This window comes from Panulirus ornatus, chromosome 16 (genome assembly GCF_036320965.1).
Source record: "Panulirus ornatus isolate Po-2019 chromosome 16, ASM3632096v1, whole genome shotgun sequence".
In the NCBI taxonomy this organism is placed as follows: Eukaryota; Metazoa; Arthropoda; class Malacostraca; order Decapoda; family Palinuridae; genus Panulirus; species Panulirus ornatus.
Genome location: NC_092239.1, coordinates 42,848,012 through 42,872,449, shown reverse-complemented (window position 1 = coordinate 42,872,449; position 24,438 = coordinate 42,848,012). Strand labels below are relative to the sequence as shown.

The following is a 24,438-nucleotide window of genomic DNA, read 5'->3' as shown; positions in this document are numbered from 1 at the left end:
GCAGATGTATACAAGAAATAGGCAGGAGGTCAAGAGAAAGGTTCAAGAGGTGAAAAAGAGGGCAAATGAGAGTTCGGATGAGAGAGAGTATCATTAAATTATAGGGAGAATATAAAGATGTTTTGGAAGGTGATAAATAAAGTGCGTAAGACAAGAGAACATATGGTAACATCTGTGAAGAGGAATAATGGGGAGGTAATAACAAGTAGTGGTGATGTGAGGAGATGGAGTGAGTATTTTGAAGGTTTGTTGAATGTGTTAGATGTTAGAGTGGCAGATATAGGGTGTTTTGGTCGAGGTAGTGTGAGAAGTGAGAGAATTATGGAGAATGATTTGGTAAACAGAGAAGAGGTAGTGAAAGCTTAGTGGAAGATGAAAGCCAGCAAGGTGCCGGTTTTAGATGGTATTGCAGTGGAATTCATTAAAGAAGCGGGTGACTGTGTTGTTGACTGGTTGGTGAGGGTATTTAATGTATGTATGTCTCATGGTGAAGTGCCTGAGGATTGGCAGAATGCATGCATAGTGCCATCGTACAAAGGCAAAGGTGAGTGTTCAAATTACTGAGGTATAAGTTTGTTGAGTATTCCTGGGAAAGTTAATGGGAGGGTATTGATTGAGAGGATGAAGGCATGTACAGAGCATCAGATTGGGGAAGAGCAGTGTGGTTTCAGAAGTGGTAGAGGATGTGTGGATCAGGTGTTTGCTTTGAAGAATGTATGTGAGAAATACTTAGAAAAACAAATGGAATTGTATGTAGCATTTATGGATCTGGAGAAGGCATATGATAGAGTTGATAGATATACTCTGTGGGAGGCATTAAGAGTATAAGGTGTGGGAGGCAAGTTGCTAGAGGCAGTGAAAAGTTTTAATCGTGGATGTAAGGCATGTGTATGAGCAAGAAGAGATGAAAGTGGTTGGTTCCCAGTGAATGTCGGTTTGCGGCAGGGGTACGTGATGTCTCCATGGCTTTCTAATTTGTTTATGGATGGGGTTGTTAGGGAGGTGAATGCAAGCTTTGGAGAGCGGGATAAGTGTGCTATCTGTTGTGGCTGAGAGGGCTTTCGAAGTGAGTCAGTTGTTGTTCGCTGATGATACAGCGCTGGTGGCTGATTCGGGTGAGAAACTGCAGAAGTTCTTGATTGAGTTTGGTAAAGTGTGTGAAAGATGAAAGCTGAGAGTAAATGTGAATAAGAGCAAGGTTATTAGGTACAGTAGGGTTGAGGGACAAGTCAATTGGGAGGTAAGTTTGAATGGAGAAAAACTGGAGGAAGTGAAGTGTCTTAGATATCTGGAGGTGGATTTTGCAGCGGATGGCACCATGGAAGGGTGGAAGAGGGGGCGAAAGCTCTGGGAGCGTTGAAAAATGTGTGGAAGGCAAGAACATTATCTCGGAAAGCAAAAATGGGTATGTTTGAAGGAATAGTGGTTCCAACAATGTTATATAGTTGCGAGACGTAGGCTATAGATAGGGTTGTGCGGAGGAGGGTGGATGTGTTGGAAATGAGATGTTTGAGGACAATGTGTGGTGTGAGGTGGTTTGATCGAGTGAGTAATGAAAGAGTAAAAGAGATATGTGGTAATAAAAAGAGTATGGTTGAGAGAGCAGAAGAGGGTGTTTTGATATGGTTTGGTCACTTAGAGAGAATGAGTGAGGAAAGATTGACAAAGAGGATATATGAGTCAGAGGTGGAGCGAACGAGGAGTTGGAGACGAAATTGGAGGTGGAAGGATGGAATGAAAAAGATTTTGAGCGATCGGGGCCTGAACATACAGGAGGGTGAAAGGCGTGCAAGGTAAAGAGTGAATTGGAATGGTGTGGTATACCGGGGTCGACGTGCTGTCAATGAATTGAACCAGGGCATGTGAAGCGTCTGGAGCAAACCATGGAAAGTTTTGTAGGACCTGGATGTGGAAAGGGAGCTGTGGTTTCGGTGCATTATACATGAAAGTTAGAGACTGAATGTGACCGAATGTGGCCTTTGTTGTATTTTCCTAGCACAACCTCGCGGGCGTGCAGGGGTAGGGGGATGACATTTCATGTGTGGCGGGGTGGCGACGGAATGAATAAAGGCAGCAAGTATGAACTATGTACATGTGTATGTGTGTATATGTCTGTGTATGTATATATATGTATATGTTGAAATGTATAGGTATGTATATGTGCGTGTGTGGACTTGTATGTTTATACATATGTATGTGGGTGGGTTAGGCCATTCTTTCGTCTGTCCCCTTGCGCTACCTCGCTAACGCGGGATTCAGCGACAAAGTAGAAAAAAAAGAATATATATATATATATATATATATATATATATATATATATATATATATATATATCGCATGGGTAATCATAGTACTAGGGAACTTGTAGCGATTACCGCTAAGTTATAAATACTGGTTGTTTTCAATCTATCATTTTATGGACTTTGCGTATTAAGAGATGAATCGTTTTTGAATATATAATTTCGCCAAATAATGTTTATATCGGTACTTGCCAGACCTATGTATTGAGAGCATTTTGACAAAAACTATCTTTTTTATATCAAAGATTGTTGTACCAAGTCATTTCAATAAATGTAAATGAAATTGGATAGCATATAATCAGTAATTCTGGTACACACTTTTTTTCTTGTTTATTTTTTTTTATATTATTTTATTATACTTTGTCGCTGTCTCCCGCGTTTGCGAGGTAGCGCAAGGAAACAGACGAAAGAAATGGCCCAACCCACCCCCCATACACATGTATATACATACGTCCACACACGCAAATATACATACCTACACAGCTTTCCATGGTTTACCCCAGACGCTTCACATGCCTTGATTCAATCCACTGACAGCACGTCAACCCCGGTATACCACATCGCTCCAATTCACTCTATTCCTTGCCCTCCTTTCACCCTCCTGCATGCTCAGGCCCCGATCACACAAAATCTTTTTCACTCCATCTTTCCACCTCCAATTTGGTCTCCCTCTTCTCCTTGTTCCCTCCACCTCCGACACATATATCCTCTTGGTCAATCTTTCCTCACTCATCCTCTCCATGTGCCCAAACCACTTCAAAACACCCTCTTCTGCTCTCTCAACCACGCTCTTTTTATTTCCACACATCTCTCTTACCCTTACGTTACTCACTCGATCAAACCACCTCACACCACACATTGTCCTCAAACATCTCATTTCCAGCACATCCATCCTCCTGCGCACAACTCTATCCATAGCCCACGCCTCGCAACCATACAACATTGTTGGAACCACTATTCCTTCAAACATACCCATTTTTGCTTTCCGAGATAATGTTCTCGACTGCCACACATTCTTCAAGGCCCCCAGGATTTTCGCCCCCTCCCCCACCCTATGATCCACTTCCGCTTCCATGGTTCCATCCGCTGCCAGATCCACTCCCAGATATCTAAAACACTTCACTTCCTCCAGTTTTTCTCCATTCAAACTCACCTCCCAATTGACTTGACCCTCAACCCTACTGTACCTAATAACCTTGCTCTTATTCACATTTACTCTTAACTTTCTTCTTCCACACACTTTTCCAAACTCAGTCACCAGCTTCTGCAGTTTCTCACATGAATCAGCCACCAGCGCTGTATCATCAGCGAACAACAACTGACTCACTTCCCAAGCTCTCTCATCCCCAACAGACTTCATACTTGCCCCTCTTTCCAAAACTCTTGCATTTACCTCCCTAACAACCCCATCCATAAACAAATTAAACAACCATGGAGACATCACACACCCCTGCCGCAAACCTACATTCACTGAGAACCAATCACTTTCCTCTCTTCCTACACGTACACATGCCTTACATCCTCGATAAAAACTTTTCACTGCTTCTAACAACTTTCCTCCCACACCATATATTCTTAATACCTTCCACAGAGCATCTCTATCAACTCTATCATATGCCTTCTCCAGATCCATAAATGCTACATACAAATCCATTTGCTTTTCTAAGTATTTCTCACATACATTCTTCAAAGCAAACACCTGATCCACACATCCTCTACCACTTCTGAAACCACACTGCTCTTCCCCAATCTGATGCTCTGTACATGCCTTCACCCTCTCAATCAATACCCTCCCATATAATTTACCAGGAATACTCAACAAACTTATACCTCTGTAATTTGAGCACTCACTCTTATCCCCTTTGCCTTTGTACAATGGCACTATGCACGCATTCCGCCAATCCTCAGGCACCTCACCATGAGTCATACATACATTAAATAACCTTACCAACCAGTCAACAATACAGTCACCCCCTTTTTTAATAAATTCCACTGCAATACCATCCAAACCTGCTGCCTTGCCAGCTTTCATCTTCCGCAAAGCTTTCACTACCTCTTCTCTGTTTACCAAATCATTTTCCCTAACCCTCTCACTTTGCACACCACCTCGACCAAAACACCCTATATCTGCCACTCTATCATCAAACACATTCAACAAACCTTCAAAATACTCACTCCATCTCCTTCTCACATCACCACTACTTGTTATCACCTCCCCACTTGCGCCCTTCACCGAAGTTCCCATTTGCTCCCTTGTCTTACGCACTTTATTTACCTCCTTCCAGAACATCTTTTTATTCTCCCTAAAATTTAATGATACTCTCTCACCCCAACTCTCATTTGCCCTTTTTTTCACCTCTTGCACCTTTCTCTTGACCTCCTGTCTCTTTCTTTTATACACCTCCCACTCAATTGCATTTTTTCCCTGCAAAAATCGTCCAAATGCCTCTCTCTTCTCTTTCACTAATACTCTTACTTCTTCATCCCACCACTCACTACCCTTTCTAATCAACCCACCTCCCACTCTTCTCATGCCACAAGCATCTTTTGCGCAATCCATCACTGATTCCCTAAATACATCCCATTCCTCCCCTACTCCCCTTACTTCCATTGTTCTCACCTTTTTCCATTCTGTACTCAGTCTCTCCTGGTACTTCCTCACACAGGTCTCCTTCTCAAGCTCACTTACTCTCACCACCCTCTTCACCCCAACATTCACTCTTCTTTTCTGAAAACCCATACAAATCTTCACCTTTGCCTCCACAAGATAATGATCAGACATCCCTCCAGTTGCACCTCTCAGCACATTAACATCCAAAAGTCTCTCTTTCGCACGCCTGTCAATTAACACGTAATCCAATAACGCTCTCTGGCCATCTCTCCTACTTACATAAGTATACTTGTGTATATCTCGCTTTTTAAACCAGGTATTCCCAATCATCAGTCCCTTTTCAGCACATAAATCTACAAGCTCTTCACCATTTCCATTTACAACACTGAACACCCCATGTATACCAATTATTCCCTCAACTGCCACATTACTCACCTTTGCATTCAAATCACCCATCACTATGACCCGGTCTCGTGCATCAAAACCACTAACACACTCATTCAGCTGCTCCCAAAACACTTGCCTCTCTTGATCTTTCTTCTCATGCCCAGGTGCATATGCACCAATAATCACCCACCTCTCTCCATCAACTTTCAGTTTTACCCATATTAATCGAGAATTTACTTTCTTACACTCTATCACATACTCCCACAACTCCTGTTTCAGGAGTATTGCTACTCCTTCCCTTGCTCTTGTCCTCTCTTGTATCGCCATAGAAAGTTCTAGGAGCGAATTATAATGGTCGACAGGCAGACACGTGAACGCATATTGTTCATGTTGCTCCCTGCATTTCGCCATTTAACACTGATCAGAGGCAGATACATCAGTTTAAGTCGTATAGTCAATTGATGCCTTTATCTGAGGAACGTGTTTCGTCGTCAGAGCTCTCATATATGCAGACAGCTGGCGTAATTCTTAGTTCACAAGAATCGTAGCCACCACGTCTGAGGTGAGGCCATTGGTTCAACTGAAACTTTTACAAATATGATTTTTTTTCTTCGAGAAGTTTTATTTTCTAAGATAGATACATTCAAGAAATACATTACATATTAATGATAATTCTGGAATATTACATAGAGCTTATCATATAATTCAGATATAAAGGGAAAGGTTACAGTAACCACTGAACTGTTACACTTCTCGGCATTTCTGTTGACGACCACAACAAACCCACGGGTCCGGCAAGCTTCTTTGGTGCATTTCCAATTTATTCGATAAAAGGTAATTTAATTTAGAACGAACCATATGCCTATCTGGGGATGTTTAGTTTCCAATTTGTTTATTCATGATCTCGATACTGTCTGTGTAGATAAATAACTGATAATACAGATTTAGGGGTGCCACTCCATTATTAATGGAGTGACGAAATCAGCATCGCTCAATTCCAATTCCTAAGTAAAGTTGAATTAGAGGTCTATATCGTGATTTGGAGCATTCTCTTTCAATTATAAGATATTAGACAAGGCGATATTGATGAAGAGTATGAAGATAAGGGAAAAGGTTAGTTATATTTTTGTTATTGTAAAGGTCCACATTGGTGTTTGCTTCAAATATTGATATAAAACATTGAATTTATTAAACAATAGCAAACAGTGCGAGAATATATATATATATATATATATATAAAAGAAATTTTGAGGTTGCGATAGAAGTTGGTGTTGCTCCTAGGAGACATTAACAGAAACTGGAAAGCCATATTTAACCTGTCCAGTTTTAAACAGAAATAGAATGACATCCACTAAATGGATTTTTTGTAATTTTTTTTTTTTATTCATTGGCTTAGCAATGATGTTCTCTGCTGTTCCTGTATATAGCTGATGTTCTTGTTCATTTTTTCTATTGTAGTGGGTGATCAAATGTTGCACATGACAGTGGATGTGGATATTTGTTGTGAAGAGTGAGGTGGTCGTCTGAGATGTCCTGGGCACTGGTCAAGAGAGCTCAAGAGCTGCTCGACGAAGACTTGACTAGTGAGTTTGTCAAATGTTTACATTATTAAAGTATATATTTTTTCTTTTCATTATTGATTGCTTCTTCTCACATTAGTGAGGTAGGCTGGGAACAAATGAATAAAGACACAATCTTTCAAATCCATTCTCTAGCTCTCATGCACAATGCACAGAAACTGCAACCCCTTCCAACAATCAGGCCCCATGACCATGCCATGGTTTCCCCTTGCTGCTTCACTTTTATTGGTTTGGTCCACTGACAGCACAATGAATCCTGTATACCACATTGTTCCAGTTCACTCAATCCCTTGCACACCTTTCACCCTCTTGCATGCTCATTCCTTGAGCACTCAAAGTATTTTTCACTTGTTCCTTCTGTCTCCAATTTGGTCTACCCATTCTCCGTATGTCCAATCTATTTCAGCACTCCCTCTTCAGTTCTCTCACCCAAACTCTTTTTGTTGCCAATTCCATCTCTTCCTGTCTTATGACCTACTTGATGAAACTGCATATTTTCCTCAGACATTTGGTTTCCAACACATTCACCCTCATCCAAAAATCAACATCAATACCCCATACATTGCATCCATACAAGATTTTTTGGAATACTATTTGTTTATGGAAGAAAAAAATCGACAAGTTTTAACTTGCCTGTTTTTTCCTTCCATAAACAAATTGAACAGCCATAGTGACATCACACACCCCTGCCGCAGACAATTCACTCTCCTCTGATCCTACTCGTACACATGCCTTACATCATTGATAAAAACCTCTCATTGATTCTAGTAGCTTTCCTCCCACACCATATATTCTTAAAATTTTCCATGATGTATCTCTATCAGCCCAATCATATGCTTTTTCAGATCCATAAATGCCACATATCCATCTACTTCTCTAATATTTCTCACACACTTTCTTTAAAGCAAACACCTGATCCACACATCCTCTGCCTCTTCACATTGTTCCATCCCAATCTGCTGATCTGTACATGCCTGCACCCTCTCTCTCATTACTGTCCCATACAACTTAAGCAGGTACACTCAGCAGACCTATATCTTTATTGTCTGAACACATCTTCATTCTTCATGCTTTTATACAGTGACATTGCACATGCATTATGCCAATCCTGAGACACCTCACCATGGGTCATACATACATACATTGAAAATCCTAACTAACCAATTAACAACACAGTCATCCCTGTAAGAAATTGAAATACACCTCACCACATTTCATCTCATGCAAGGTCTACACCTCCTCTTCTCTTATCACCAAACCATTCTTAATCTTTCTCTCATCTCTCATACTACCCAATCCAAAACACCCTAAATCTTCCACCCAGTCATCAAACACATTCAACAGTCCTTCATAATATCCACTCCTCCCCCTCACTTCATCGCTACCTGTTACCACTTCCCCTTTTGCCCCTTTCATTGATGTTCCCATTTGTTCTACCTGAAGGTTGCTGACACTCACTCACCCCAGCTCTCATTTGCCCTCTTGACCTCTTGCTGCTTTTTCTTATACATCTCACAAGTATTTGCACTCATAAGTATTATCCATATACTTCTCTTTTACTCTTTATTTAGCAACATTACTTCCTTTTCCCACTTTTCACCTTTTCTAACCTGCCCTCCTCCTACTTTATGCATGCCACATTCTTCTCACACTTGCCAACACTGCCTCTTTAGATACCTCCCGTTCCTCATCCACTCCCAAGCTTTGTTTACCATCACATTTTTCCATTTTTCACTAGATCTCCCCTGGTATGGTATTTTTTCACAGTTGTCTTTTCTAAGCTCACTTAATTTCATTTTCTTCTCACCCATAGCATTTCCTCCTTCCCAAAAACCTCTACAAACTTTCAGCCTCGCCTCCACAAGATGATGATCAGACATTCCACCAGCTTCCGCTCTTGTCTCTCTTTTGAATGCCTATGAGTTCGTTTGTAATCCAATAATGTCCACTGACAATCATTCCTATTCACATATGTATACTTATATAAAGTATATGTTTTGCCATTTAAGTAATAGATGCTACCTTGATCTTCAGAGTGATATGGGTCATGGGGGTTACTTGGTTTAGAAGTCTGAACCCTGTTATACAGGCCAGTCCCCACCACTAAGATCAGTATGGTAGACACTGAACAAATGAAGTGCTAGAAAGGATCAATTAACTCTCACAGACTGATGATGTAGTTTAGGCCTTAACAGACTTCGCTCTCCCCAGACCATTTTGTAGTAACAGGTCAACCGGCATAGGCACCATCTACTTGGCCCACTGATTAGCCATGTATGTGTAGCAACCATAGTAATGCAAAAGTTTTGTTAAACTTGAAATAGGAAACCAGATTTTTCACGTTGCAATCAGTGTAATCAATGCTACAAATGGGGATTTTTTTGTTTTAGGCGCCATCTGCTAGCATAAGGATGAGATGTGCCCAACTTACCAATACATGAATGGGTTAATGCTATAACACAAATCTTTTTGTATGCTTTAGTATAGTACAATGGAAATGGCTGTTTACATAGCTTCCATGTATGTGCATTACTTATCTCTGTCTTATTTATATAATGGCTATTGCCAAGGCTGCCAGTTCTTTGTTTCTCACAGCTGTTATCATGTCCTTTTCTTTGATGGGTGTCATCATGGCCACCATGCCTCATGGTCCTGATATGGTGTAAATAATGATACATGTAATGAATATTATATTATTTATATATTTATTATACTTAGTCGCTATGTCCCACATTAGTTAGGTAGCACAAGGAAACAGACGAAAGAATGGCCCAACCCACCCACATACACATGTATATACATAAACGCCCACACACGCACATATACATACCTATACATTTCAACATATACATACACTGTCATATACATATATACACATGTACATATTCATACATGCTGCCTTCATCCATTCCATTGCCACTCCGCTACACATGAAAAACAGCACACACCCCTCCCCCCCGCGTGTTAGCACTAGGCAAAGACAACAAAGGCCACATTCGACCACACTCAGTCTCTGGCTGTCATGTGTAATGCAATGCACCAAAACCACAGCTCTCTTTCCACATCCAGGCTCCACAAAACTTTCCATGGTTTACCTCAGATGCTTTACATGCCCTGGTTCAATCCATTGACAGCACGTCCACCCCAGTATACCATGTCATTCCAATTCACTCTATTCCTTGCACGCTTTCACCCTCCTGTATGTTCAGGATCCGATCGCTCAGAATCTTTTTCACTGCATCCTTCCACCTCCAATTTGGTCTCCCGCTTCTCCTCGTTCCCTCCACCTCTGACACATATATCCTCTTAGTCAATCTTTCCTCACTCATTCTCTCCATATGACCAAACCAATTCAATACACCCTCTTTTGCTCTCTCAACCACACTCTTTTTATTACCACACATCTCTCTTACCCTTTCATTACTTACTCGATCAAACCACCTCACACTGCACATTGTCCACAGACATCTCACTTCCAACACATCCACCCTCCTCTGCACAACCCTATCTATAACCTATGCCTTGCAACCATACAACATTGTTGAAACTAACATTCTTTTAAACATACCCATTTTTGCTATCCGAGATAACGCTCTCGACTTCCATACATTCTTCAACGCTCCCAGAACCTCCACCCCCTCCCCCATCCTGTGACTCACTTGTGCTTCCATGGTTTCATCCACTGCCAAATCCACTCCCAGATATCTAAAAGACCTCACTTCCTCCAGTTTTTCTCCATCCAAACTTACCTCCCAATTGACTTGTCCCTCAACCCTATTGTACCTAATAACCTTGCTCTTATTCACATATACTATCAGCTTTCTTCTTTCACACATTTTACCAAACTCAATCACCAACCTCTGCAGTTTCCCACCCGAATCAGCCACCAGCACTGTATCATTAGTGAACAACAACTTCTCAAGCCCTCTCATCCACAACAGTCTTCATACTTCCCCCTCTTTCCAAAACTCTTGCATTCACCTCCCTAACAACCCCATCCATAAACAAATTTAACGACCATGGAGACACCACGCACCCTTGCCACAAATGACATTCTCTGGGAACCAGTCACTTACCTCTCATCCTATTCCTACTTGTACACATCCCTTACATCCTTGATAAAAACTTTTCCCTGCTTCTAGCAACTTACCTCCCACACCATATACTCTTAATACCTTCCACAAAGCATCTCTATCAACTCTATCATATGCCTTCTCCAGATCCATAAATGCTACATACAAATCCATTTGCTTTTCTAAATATTTCTCACATACATTTTTCAAAGCAAGCACCTGATCCTCACATCTTCTACCACTTCTGAAACCACACTGCTCTTCCCCAGTCTGATGCTCTGTTCATGCCTTCACCCTCTCAATCAATACCCTCCCATATGATTTCCCAGGAATACTCAACAAACTTATACCTCTGTTATTTGAGTACTCACTTTTATCCCCTTTGTCTTTGTACAATGGCACTATGCAAGCTTTCTGCCAGTCCTCAGGTACCTCACCATGAGTCATGCATACATTAAATATCCTTACCAATCAGTCAACAATACAGTCACCCCCCTTTTTAATAAATTCCTCTGCAATTCTATCCAAACCCCCTGCCTTGTTGGCTTTCATCTTCCGCAAAGCTTTTACTACCTCTTCTCTGTTTACCAAATCATTCTCCCTAAACCTCTTACTTTGCACACCACCTCGACCAAAACACCCTATATCTGCCACTCTATTATCAAACACATTCAACAAACCTTCAAAATACTCACTCCATCTCCTTCTCACATCACCACTACTTGTTATCATCTCCCCATTAGCCGACTTCACTGATGTTCCCATTTGTTCCCTTGTCTTACGCTTTTTATTTACCTCCTTCCAAAACATCTTTTTATTATCCCTAAAATTTAATGATACTCTCTCACCCCAACTCTCATTTGCCCTCTTTTTCACCTCTTGCACCTTTCTCTTGACCTCCTGCCTCTTTCTTTTATACATCTCCCAGTCATTCGCATTATTTCCCTGCAAAAATCATCCAAATACCTCTCTCTTCTCTTTCACTAATAATCTTACTTCTACATTCCACCACTCACTACCCTTTCTAATCTGTCCACCTCCCACACTTCTCATGCCACAAGTATATTTTGTGCAAGCCATCACTGCTTCCCCAAATACATAACATTCCTCCCCCACTCCCCTTATGTCCCTTGTTCTCACCTTTTTCCAATCTTTACTCAGTCTCTCCTGGTACTTCCTCACACAGGTCTCCTTCCCAAGCTCACTTACTCTCAGCACTCTCTTCACCTCAACATTCTCTCTTCTTTTCTGAAAACCTCTACAAATCTTCACCTTCGCCTCCACAAGATAATGATCAGACATCCCTCCAGTTGCACCCCTCAGCACATTAACAAGTCTCTCCTTCACGTGCCTATCAATTAACACGTAATTCAATAACGCACTCTGGCCATCTCTCCTACTTACATATGTATACTTGTGTATATCTCTCTCTTTAAACCAGGTATTCCCAATCACCATTCCTTTTTCAGCTTATAAATCTACAAGCTCTTCACCATTTCCATTTACAAAACTGAACACCCCATGTACACCAATTATTCCCTCAACTGCCACATTACTCACCTTTGCATTCAAATCACCCATCACTATAACCCGGTCTCGTGCATCAAAACTATTAACACACTCACTCATCTGCTCCCAAAACACTTACCTTTCATGATCTTTCTTCTCATGCCCAGGTGCATGTGTACCAATAATCACCCATCTCTCTCCATCCACTTACAGTTTTACCCATATCAATCTAGAGTTTACTTTCTTGCACTGTACCGCATACTCCCACCACTCCTGTTTCAGGAGTAGTGCTACTTTTTCCCTTGCTCTTGTCCTCTCACTAACCCCTGACTTTACTCCCAAAACATTCCCAAACTACTCTTCCCCTTTACCCTTGAGCTTCGTTTCACTCAGAGCCAAAACATCCAGGTTCCTTTCCTCAAACATAATACTAACCAGAAAATATATTAGCATAAAGAGAGTACTATAAATGATTACCAAATGAGAGTACTATGAATGATTACCAAAAGTGGAAGGGGTTTGAAGTACAGGGAAAACATGGGTATGCATAAAACAAACCAATCAGCCTTACCTAAACCCCAGCCTGTTTGCCCTGCCCACTGAGTCTAACTGACTTATGTAACCCAGTTTGGGGAGTTCTGTTCCCTTGACTTCCCTTACAGAAAGAAATTCATGAAAGTGTCATTTACTGTTGAATGGTTTACCCAGGAAAATATGAAATACGTTAGTCAGACTTGCTCTCATAGTCTGGAGGTGTGATAATGAGAAACAGATGTACAACTTGATTTTAGAATTTCAGGTTCATTCAGCAGGAATATTTATCACTATGATGGAACAGCTCTCTCGTCGCATCATAGCCATCATCTTCTAGCACGTTACTCAAATTTGTGAAAGTTTCTGTCACTAAGGCTGTGCATTTCCAAATAGTTGCTGCTTAAGTTTATATCTTATCAACTCCAAAAAGTCATAAAACTCTTAATTTAGTAAGAAAGAGGAATAATGGGAACAAGGTAAACAATGGGATGCGAAAGAGTATTTCAAAGAAGAAAATGATTTGTATTAAAGAATGTCTCAAGACAGTATTAGTACAGAAGATGGATCAGGGTAAGAGCTTTCTTTTGATTATTCCTACTGCACTAGGTAACATTTATAATGAAATTTAAGAATTCTCTATTCTCATCAGAATAGACATTTATAGGAATCCCAATACACAAAAGACTTCAACAGTTTTCCTTTTCTAGGAAAGTTGATTGATATGCTAATATTTTGTAAAGGAAAGTAAAGAAGTATCTTACTGACAAACCAGTGAACCTTATGTAACTCCAGGGGGCCTCCTGAATCTGGTCAAACAGTGGAAGCCAACTGAGGAACAAGTTGATATCCTTGACAGGTCATTTGAATTCATATCAATTAACCTTAACACACTCCTAACCAGAGGACTTAGCCCCTAGTCTGTATGAGCCCACCCAGACTCCATATAACCTCACTTTAGAATAAGATGTAGCTAATATCATCACAGAACATACAAATGTTGACCCATAGCATTTACTGATCCATTCCAGCCATCTATGCTAATGTTGCCCCAATATAAGTTTTTCAGCTCTTTGCTTACACCCCCACTTTTTATCACTGTGTGCTAAATATCACATGCAAAGAATTATCTTGATTGAAAAATTATAGCTTCATAGAAATGGATACAACTACTACACATTATCTTTATATTTATTTCACTTTGTCACTTCTCTTGGAGTGCTAGAGATAAGTCAGTAAAAGAGACCTTGAGACTCAGGACAAGTTGGTAGAGTTGCTTCATTATTTATTTTTACAGTATATCCTCTTCATTATTTACCCTTTATTTATTTGTTATGTTATAATTGATCGTCATTTCCCGTGTCAGTGAGAGCGCCAGGAAACAGATGAAGAATGGCCCATCCACTTATATGCACATATATGTACATAAACACCCATTTAGTTTATTTTATTTATTATACTTAATTGCTGTTTCCCATGTCAGCAAGGTAGTGCAAGGAAACAGACGAAGAATGGCCCAACTACTCGTAAACACATATTTATTTATTTATTTATTTATTTTGCTTTGTCACTGTCTCCCGCGTTGGCGAGGTAGCACAAGGAAACAGACAAAATAATGGCCCAACCCACCCACATACACATGTATATACATACACGTCCACACACGCAAATATACATACCTATACATCTTAACGTATACAAATATATACACACACACAGACATATACATATATACACATGTACACGAATCATACTGTCTGCCCTTATTCATTCCCGTCACCACCCTGCCACACATGAAATGACAACCCCCTCCCCCGCATGTGCGCGAGGTAGTGCTAGGAAAAGACAACAAAGGCCACATTCGTTCACACTCACTCTCTAGCTGTCATGGATAATGCACCGAAACCACAGCTCCCTTTCCACATCCAGGCCCCACAAAACTTTCCATGGTTTACCCCAGATGCTTCACATACCCTGGTTCAATCCATTGACAGTACGTCGACCCCGGTATACCACATCGTTCCAATTCACTCTATTCCTTGCACGCCTTTCACCCTCTTGCATGTTCAGGCCCCGATCACTCAAAATCTTTTTCACTCCATCTTTCCACCTCCAATTTGGTCTGCCACTTCTCATTCCCTCCACCTCTGACACATATATCCTCTTTGTCAATCTTTCCTCACTCATTCTCTCCGTGTGACCAAACCATTTCAAAACACCCTCTTCTGCTCTCTCAATCATACTCTTTTTATTACCACACATCTCTCTTACCCTTTCATTACTTACTCGATCAAACCACCTCACACCACATATTGTCCTCAAACATCTCATTTCCAGCACATCCACCCTCCTGCGCACAACTCTATCTACAGCCCATGCCTCGCAACGATATAACATTGTTGGAACCACTATTCCTTCAAACATACCCATTTTTGCTTTCCAAGATAACGTTCTCGACTTCCACACATTTTTCAACGCTCCCAGAAATTTTGCCCCCTCCCCTACTCTATGATTCACTTCTGCTTCCATGGTTCTATCCGCTGTCAGATCCACTCCCAGATATCTAAAACACTTCACATCCTCCAGTTTTTCACCATTCAAACTTACCTCCCAATTGACTTGTCCCTCAACCCTACTGTACCTAATAACCTTGCTCTTATTCACATTTACTCTCAGCTTTCTTCTTTCACACATTTTACCAAACTAAGTCACCAGCTTTTGCAGTTTCTCACCCAAATCAGCTACCAGCACTGTATCATCAGTGAACAACAACTTACTAGCTTCCCAAGCTCTCTCATCCACAACAGACTGCATATTTGCCCCTCTTAACAAAACTCTTGCATTCACCTCCCTAACAACCCCATCCATAAACAAATTAAACAACCATGGAGACATCACACACCCCTGCCACAAACCAACATTCACTGAGAAGCAATCACTTTCCTCTCTTCTTACTCGTACACATGCCTTACATCCTCGATAAAAACTTTTCACTGCTTCTAACAACTTGCCTCCCACACCATATATTGTTAATAACGTCCACAGAGCATCTCTATCAACTCTAGCATATACCTTCTCCAGATCCATAAATGCTACATACAAATCCATATGCTTTTCTAAGCATTTCTCACATACATTCTTCAAAGCAAACCCCTGATCGACACATCCTCTACCACTTCTGAAACCACACTGCTCCTCCCCAATCTGATGCTCTGTACATGCCTTCACCCTCTCAATCAATGCCCTCCCATATAATTTCCCAGGAATACTCAAGAAACTTATATCTCTGTAATTTGAGCACTCACTTTTATCCCCTTTGCCTTCGTACAGTGGCACTATGCAATCCCCAGGCACCTCACCATGAGTCATACATTCATTAGATAACCTTACCAACCAGTCAACAATACAGTCACCCCCTTTTTCTAATAAATTCCACTGCAATACCATCCAAACTCGCTGCCTTGCCGGCTTTCATCTTCTGCAAAACTTTTACTACCTCTTTCCTGTTTAGCGAATCATTCTTCCTAACCCTCTCACTTTGCACACCACCTCGACCAAAACACCCTTTATCTGCCCCTCTATCATCAAACACATTCAACAAACCTTCAAAATACTCACTCCATCTCCTTCTCACATCACCACTACTTGTTATTACCTCCCCATTAGACCCCTTCACTGATGTTCCCATTTGTTCCCTTGTCTTACGCACTTTATTCACCTCCTTACAAAACATCTTTTTGTTCTCCCTAAAATTTAATGATGCTCTCTTACCCCAACTCTCATTTGCCCTCTTTTTCACCTCTTGCACCTTTCTCTTGACCTCCTGCCTCTTTCTTTTATACATCTCCCAGTCATTTGCACTATTTCCCTGCATAAATCGTCCAAATACCTCTCTCTTCTCTTTCACTGATAATCTTACTTCTTCATCCCACCACTCACTATCCTTTCTAATATTTCCACCTCCCACGCTTCTCATGCCACAAGCATATTTTGCGCAAGCCATCACTACTTCCCTAAATACATCCTATTCCTCCCCCACTCCCCTTACCTCCTTTGTTCTCACCTTTTTCAATTCTGTACTCAGTCTCTCCTGGTACTTCCTCACACAAGTCTCCTTCCCAATCTCACTTACTCTCACCACTCTCTTCACCCCAACATTCTCTCTTCTTTTCTGAAAACCTCTACATATCTTCACCTTCGCCTCCACAAGATAATGATCAGACATCCCTCCAGTTGCACCTCTCAGCACATTAACATCCAAAAGTCTCTCTATCGCGCGCCTATTAATTTACACGTAATCCAATAACGCTCTCTGGTCATCTCTCCTACTTACATAGGTATACTTATATATATCTCTCTTTTTACACGAGGTATCCCCAATCACCAGTTCTTTTTCAGCATATATATCTACAAGCTCTTCACCAATTCCATTTACAACACTGAACACCCCATGTACACCAATTATTCCCTCAACTGCCACATTACTCACCTTTGCATTCAAATCACCCATCACTATAACCCAGTATCGTGCATCAAAACTGCTAACACTCTCACTCAGCTACTCCCAAAACACTTGCAGCATATGATCTTTCTTCTCATGCTCAGGTGCATATGCACCAATAATCACCCATCTCTCTCCATCCACTTTCAGTTTTACCCATATCAATGTAGAGTTTACTTTCTTACACTGTATTACATACTCCCACCACTCCTGTTTCAGGAGTATTGCCACTCCTTCCCTTGCACTGTACCGCATACTCCCACCACTCCTGTTTCAGGAGTAGTGCTACTTTTTCCCTTGCTCTTGTCCTCTCACTAACCCCTGACTTTACTCCCAAAACATTCCCAAACCACTCTTCCCCTTTACCCATAAGCTTTTTTTCACTCAGAGCTGAAACATCCAGGTTCCTTTTCTCAAACTTACTACCTATCTCTCCTTTTTTCTCATCTTGGTTACATCCACACACATTTAGACACCCCAACCTGAGCCTTCGATGAGGATGAACAGGTTACATCCACACACATTTAGACATCCCAACCTGAGCCTTCGAGGAGGCTGAACACTCCCTGCGTGACTCCTTCTTCTGTTTCCCCATTTAGAAATTAAAGTACAAGGAGGGGAGGGTTTCTAGTCCCCCGCTCCCATCTCCTTTAGTCGCCTTCTATGACACGTGAGGAATGTGTGGGAAGTATTCTTTCTCCCTTATCCCCTGGGATATATACACATATATATATATACACATTCATACATGCTGCCTTCCTCCATTCCTGTTGCCACTCCTCCACTCAGGAAATAGCACCCCCCCTCCCCCAGCGAGGTAGCATCAGAAAAAGACAAAAAGGCCCCATTCGTTCACAATCAGTCTGTAGCTGTCATGTGTAATGCACCAAAACCACAGCTCCCTTTCCATATCCAGGTCCCACAGACCTCTCCATGGTTTACCCCAGATGCTTCACATGCCCTGGTTTGGTCCATTGACAGCACGCCAACCCTGGTATATCATATCATTCCCATTCACTCTATTCCTTGCACTCCTCTCACCCTCCTGTATGTTCAGGTCCTGATCGCTCAAAATCTTTTTCACTCCTCCCTTCCACCTCCAATTTGGTCTCCTGTCTCTCCTTGTTCCCACCACCTCTGACTTATATATCCTCTTTGTCAATCTCTCCTTACTCATTCTCTCCATGTGTCCAAACCATTTCAACACACCCTCTTCTGCTCTCTCAACTGCAGTCTTTTTATTACTACACATCTCTTTTACCCTTACATTGCTTAATCAAACCCATCCATGCACATACACATACATATTCACATATACATACACATACACACATACACAGACATTTACATAACAACATATGTACATATTCATGAGCACTCCCTGCTTGACTTCTTCCATTTGCCCTTTTAGAGATTTGAAATACAAGGAGGGGAGGGTTTCCAGCCCACCCCCCTTAGTTGCCTTCTATGACACACAAGGAATATAGGGTAAGTATTGTCTCTCCCCTATCCCAAGGGATATAGAGTACAGTACTTCCAAATCAAACTAATTTATGTTTACAGAGATGAAGTTAGCAAGATTGTTTCTTGATCTCCTTATGTATATTAGAAAATATGAAGTAAGTCATAGAATTGTTGTAGGAAAGTTTTCCTAGTGGAGTAAAGAGTCTATTGCATTGTGATCTTTATTTATCTCTGTCATTTAAAGTTTTGCTGGAGGAAATGTTGTTGGGCTTTTGTAAACCCTTCCAATTTCAGTATGTTGTAGATGTGCAAGTGTTTTATTCTCATAATATTTCATATGTTAAATAAATTTTGTTCAACTATTTTAGGGTTTTGGCAGTGCAACTAGGCATATTTTAAGGAGGTTGTATCTTGCTTGTACTATGAAATTACTATGTTTTGTTATCATTCTCTATAATTTTTATTTATTACACGGATTTTCAGCTATATTTTCATATTGGAAACATTTCTAAATCCAAAATGATAGAAGTATGTAATTTTTATTTAGTAATAGTTTTTCTATTTCTTAGAAAGCAGCAAACCTTACAAGGAGGCTAACACTAGTGCCAAGTCAGTGGATGTCAGCACGAACCGTCACGGAATCAAGAAAGCAGCTAAGCAAAAGAAACGAGCCCAGCAGAGGAAAAAAGAAGCAAAGAAACAATTTATTGAGAAACAGGTTTGTATTAGCAACTGCTTTTTCTTGTGTTATTTATTTTGAACTTAGCTCATTATGGACATCATATTGTTTACATATATGTGTTCTTATCAGTTTATAGGTATTTTATTGTGCTTGAAACATAAATGGATATGAATCACTTGAATTGGCTTTATGTCCTCCTGCAAAAATTTGTGTCATCATTGATTTCTCTTGTTTTTTGAAGGAGCATGTCTGTTTCATGCTTGATCACTGTTTCCTGCATTAGCCAGTTTTTCTTTGTAGTGTGAGATCTCTGTTTGATGCCATTATAAAAATTGGCCGTGACAGTTGAGAATTTTCTTTCCCATTAATGTTTGTAATACTTTTTCTTTGAATTTAGGTCACAGAATTTAAATTTTGCATTTTTGTTGTCATATATTATAAAGATTCCATGGTTATAATTGATTTTCTGAAAATTGGTTACACCACTGTTTATGTATCCATGATACATTAAAGTGAAAATAAGTTTTATTATATAATTTATTATTAAAAGTTAAACTTTGTGCAATCTTCAGCAACCTTAGAATGATAGTAAGCTGGAATAAATCTGATTATTTTGCAGAATATGACTTTAAACAATTAGCAAAGCTAAGAATTTTATAAGTGGTTAAATATACTGGAATTCATCACAAGAAATAAGTCATTCACTTGTCCCTCACACGGTGAATAGCTGCAGTGATAACTTATCTAAGTACCATAGATAACTGAAGCCCTTAACAGTAGATTAGAAATGGATATGAAAACTCGCAACTCAGTATTGGTGTCACTCTTTGGTGCACTAGAATACTCCCTTGTGTTTGAGATGCTGTTACATAGTGACACGAGCAGAATAGTGTTTTTCATCCTGCTACATTATTTGTAAGCATTTCAGTGATGACATGAATTTTTTCAATATTTAGCTTGAAGGAACCTTGAGCTGCTGAAAGCTTTTCAGGCAGTATCCACCTTTTTCATCCTTTCTTTCTGTAAAGACATATTCAAGTTGTTTTTTATCATCCACAGTGGGATGATACTTAAGCCAGTTTGAGGTCTGGATTTTGTTCATGTTTTATGTTTTCTTATGGAATCTCAAAGCTGTTTGAACACTCCACAGACTCTCAGTTTTTTACATGTGTATGCTTTTAGTGTACAATTTTTTCCCAGTCAGAGACAAAAGTCCACATCAGGCTGGGCTTTAATTGAAGTACTTATTTATCTATATATTATACTTTGATGCTGTCTCCCGCGTTAGGGAGGTAGCGCAAGGAAACAGATGAAAGAATAGCCCAACCCACCCACATACACATGTATATGCATAAATGCCCACACATGCACAGATACATACCTATACATTTCAACGTATACATGCATATACATACACAGACATATACATATATACACATGTAAATATTCATACATGCTGCCTTCATCCATTCCTGCTGCCAGCCCACCACACATGAAATGACACCCACCCCCTCGTGCGCATAAGGTAGCGCTAGGAAACGAAAACAAAGGCCAAATTCGTTCACACTTAGTCTTTAGCTGTCATGTGTAATGTACCGACACCACAGCTCCCATTCCACATCCAGGCCCCACAAAACTTAATTGAAGTATAGAGAGAATTATGAAAAGGGAAAAGAAGAGACAAGGGGAAGTATTTACGAATTTTGAAGGAAGTGAAAAACTTGTATTGTGAACTGTGCCAGTTCATAATTATTGGGAAAGACATGACAGAGTAGAGATTAAAGCTTTGAGGCATATGGAAATAAAGTTTTCAAAACAGCCCACCCTTGAGTTTCCAAGAGCCTCATGATAATCTTGTGATACAGCAGCTTGCTGAGTATTGCGTGATTTAGCAAAAACCAGAGTAATACCTATAGAAGGGAGAAAGTGAACCAATATTGCAGCGTAGGGCAAGTGGGCTAGGTTTTGAAATAAGCTTGGGAGGGTTTATAAGTCAGAATGCTTTTGTCAACTCTGTCAAGTAAGGGTGCAGAGATAGAACCACCCCAGATGTAAGAGCAATACTTCATACAAGGACAAATGAATCCTCTGTATAAATCATGCAACTGTTCAGAAGAGATGTGGACACCTAAACAGGACACCCAGTTTCTTAGAGGCAGACTTAACTGTTTCTGTAATGTGGGGTTTCCAAGAAAGAGTGAATATTATAGTAATACCAGGTACGTTTATTGAGTCAAGAGGTGAAATTACAGAACCGTCAAAGGAGAGATGAGAGTTGTGAGTAGTTTCCGACAGAAAGAGGGGTAGAAAGTTTGTCTTGGAGGCATTTAACTGAAACTAGATTTCATCTACCCTGCTACTATCCTTTCTAAGTTTGAGTTTAATGAGGAAGATGTGTTTAGATGAGATGCAGATTGAGTGAGAGAAGAAGCAGAATTGAAGGATTTGGAGGAATGCACTGTTGAGTTGTCAGCATATGAGAGCATTTGGTTATTTGTGGAAGAAAGGAAATTCTTGATGAGATTGAGAGAAAGTGTAGGAGGCAAAACAGAACCTTGAGAAACACCATTATTAATGAAGAAAGTTGGAGAGGCTAGAGAGAAAGCTAGATACAAGGGAGCAAAGTGAGGGACGGAAGCCAGAAGAGGAGACCTTAGAGATAAGCCCCCAATGCCAAACCCTGTCAAAAGCTTTGGATATGTCAATGGCAATAATATAGGATTCCCAAAGTCTCTCAGAAATGATGCTCTGACATTAGTAAGATAGGAAAAAATATCACCACTGGATCTCACCAATGGAAGCCATACAGCTGATGATTGAGAAGACTGTTAGATTCAAGATGTCTGGTAGGTGTCAGAGCAACAGGATGATAGAGGGGTCAGACGGGTCACCTTTCTTAGGTATTCTTCCAAGAGAAGGAAAGTTTTGGTTTTAAGCAGAAATAGAACAGACAAGCAAGCACAGGTGCAGGTTCAGAGACATGCTCTGTCAGTACATGGGGATGGATGCCATCAGGATCATGAACTTTGCTTGTGTCAAGAGAGAGAAGCCCTTTCAGACTGTTTGAAAATAGATTATGGGAAAGGACATAGGATTGATAAGAGGAGCATCAGGGTTGAAAGAATGTTAGTTATCCAAAATAGAGTTAGAGGAGAAATGGAAGTCAAAAAGAGTTGCTTTGTGTACAGGAGAGACAGCTATGGTATCGTCAGAATGGAAAAGCGAAGGAAAGGTAGAGTGACAAGTTGTTAATAGTGCCCTTAGCTAAAGACCAGAAAGACCTAATAGTGTATGATAAGATGATATTGCACTTCTTTTGAATAAAGGAGTGCATTGCCTCATGGATAACTTACTAGCAGTGATGAATGCTGAATGGGGGTCTGATGAAGGAGAACTCTCCCAAGCCTGATATGCCTAATCCCTTACCTGAATGGCCTCAGAACATGGATAGTTGAATTGGGGATTGGAGGTAGAGTTGGTCACAAAGGAAGAGGGGATAAATGCTTCCATTCCTGTAGCAATAACCTCTGCTGTTTCTGGTGGAGACAAAAGCATCACCACATGAGACAGTAATTTATCCATGGAAAGTCAAAAAAAGCATTTTCATAAGTTAGTTCAGTCAGCTTTGTAGAGATGCCAATAGTTATGTTTAGGAGGGGCTGCTGGACTGGGAAGTGCCATTAAGATAGATACATTTATTAGTGTGGTTAGATGAAGCAATTTGGGATGATATTGTGCAGTTACAGCATGAAGGATTAGAGATGAAAAACAGATCCAGAATATTAGGAGAGTGGTCGCAGCAGTCAAGAACATGGGCCGAGTTGTAGATAATTTGCTCTAGATTACTGAGAATGGAGAACATGAAGATTTCAATCTTCTCACTGTCCTTATGGGAGGAACTCAACCATTCTGTAGGGTGAACTTTGAAATACCCTAAGTAGAGAATCTCAGTTTGTGAGTGAGAAGATGCCCCAGTCTCATGGCAGGAGTTTAGATAATTGAAGAAAGGCATAGAATTTGTAGAATTAGAAAAGCAATAGGCAAAACACAGAAGAACTTTGGTTGTTGGGAGACATACCTTGAGCCACATAAGATCAAAATTTGGGGATTCAAGGTACTCGAGGCATGCAACAGTTATTTTGATGTTGGAATAAGCGCATACACCATCCTTGAACTAGAATTATGAGTGGAGCTTTAAGTTGGATATGAAAAAGGGGCTGGTAAGAACATCTTAAGACAATAGGGTCTTTGAGAGAAGTATGACCTTTGGACCTGGCCTGTTTCCTCAGTGCTACAGAATCCTCATAAGGGTGGAAGGGAGTCCTGGGGCAGGAAGGTAAGTTATATACATATACATTTCAGCATATACATATACATACATACACAGACATATACATATATACACATGTACATAATTCATATTTGCTAAAACATCTCATTTTCAACACATCCACACTCCTCTGCATAATTCTATCTATAACCCATGAATCACAACCATATAAAATTGTTGGAACCACTATTCCTTCAAACATACACATTTTTGCTTTCCGAGATAATGTTCTCGCCTTCCACACACCCCCTCCCTCACCCTGTGACTCACTACTCCTGAAGCAGGAGTTGTGGGAGTATGTGATAGTGTAAAAAAGTAAACTCTAGATTGATATGGGTAAAACTGAAAGTAGATGGAGAGAGGTGGGTGATTATTGGTGCCTGTGCACCTAGTCATGAGAAGAAAGATCATGAAAGGCAAGTGTTTTAGGAGCAGCTGAGTGAGTGTGTTAGCAGCTTTGATGCACTAGA

At 40.5% G+C, this 24,438-nt stretch overlaps 1 protein-coding gene across 18 annotated transcripts in view; it reads left to right on the top strand.

The window, feature by feature from the left end:
• Positions 1–5,667: 5,667 nt before the first annotated feature.
• The window catches only part of LOC139754268 (nicotinamide riboside kinase 2), an 88,365-nt gene continuing 69,594 nt past the window's right edge, over positions 5,668–24,438 (top strand). For 15 of the 18 annotated variants that reach the window (XR_011713876.1, XR_011713870.1, XR_011713875.1 and 12 more), the window contains exons 1-3: positions 6,046–6,132; positions 6,757–6,881; positions 19,526–19,674. Coding sequence is in view for 6 of the 18 variants with exons in the window: in XM_071671637.1 (XP_071527738.1) it covers positions 6,827–6,881; positions 19,526–19,674 (204 nt within the window). In the remaining 12 variants the exon portion in view is untranslated. Of the gene's footprint in view, positions 5,861–6,045; positions 6,133–6,168; positions 6,412–6,756; positions 6,882–19,525; positions 19,675–20,415; positions 20,554–24,438 lie in introns of those variants that run through there. The other 3 variants (XM_071671634.1, XM_071671635.1, XM_071671631.1) reach the window with 3 other exon arrangements.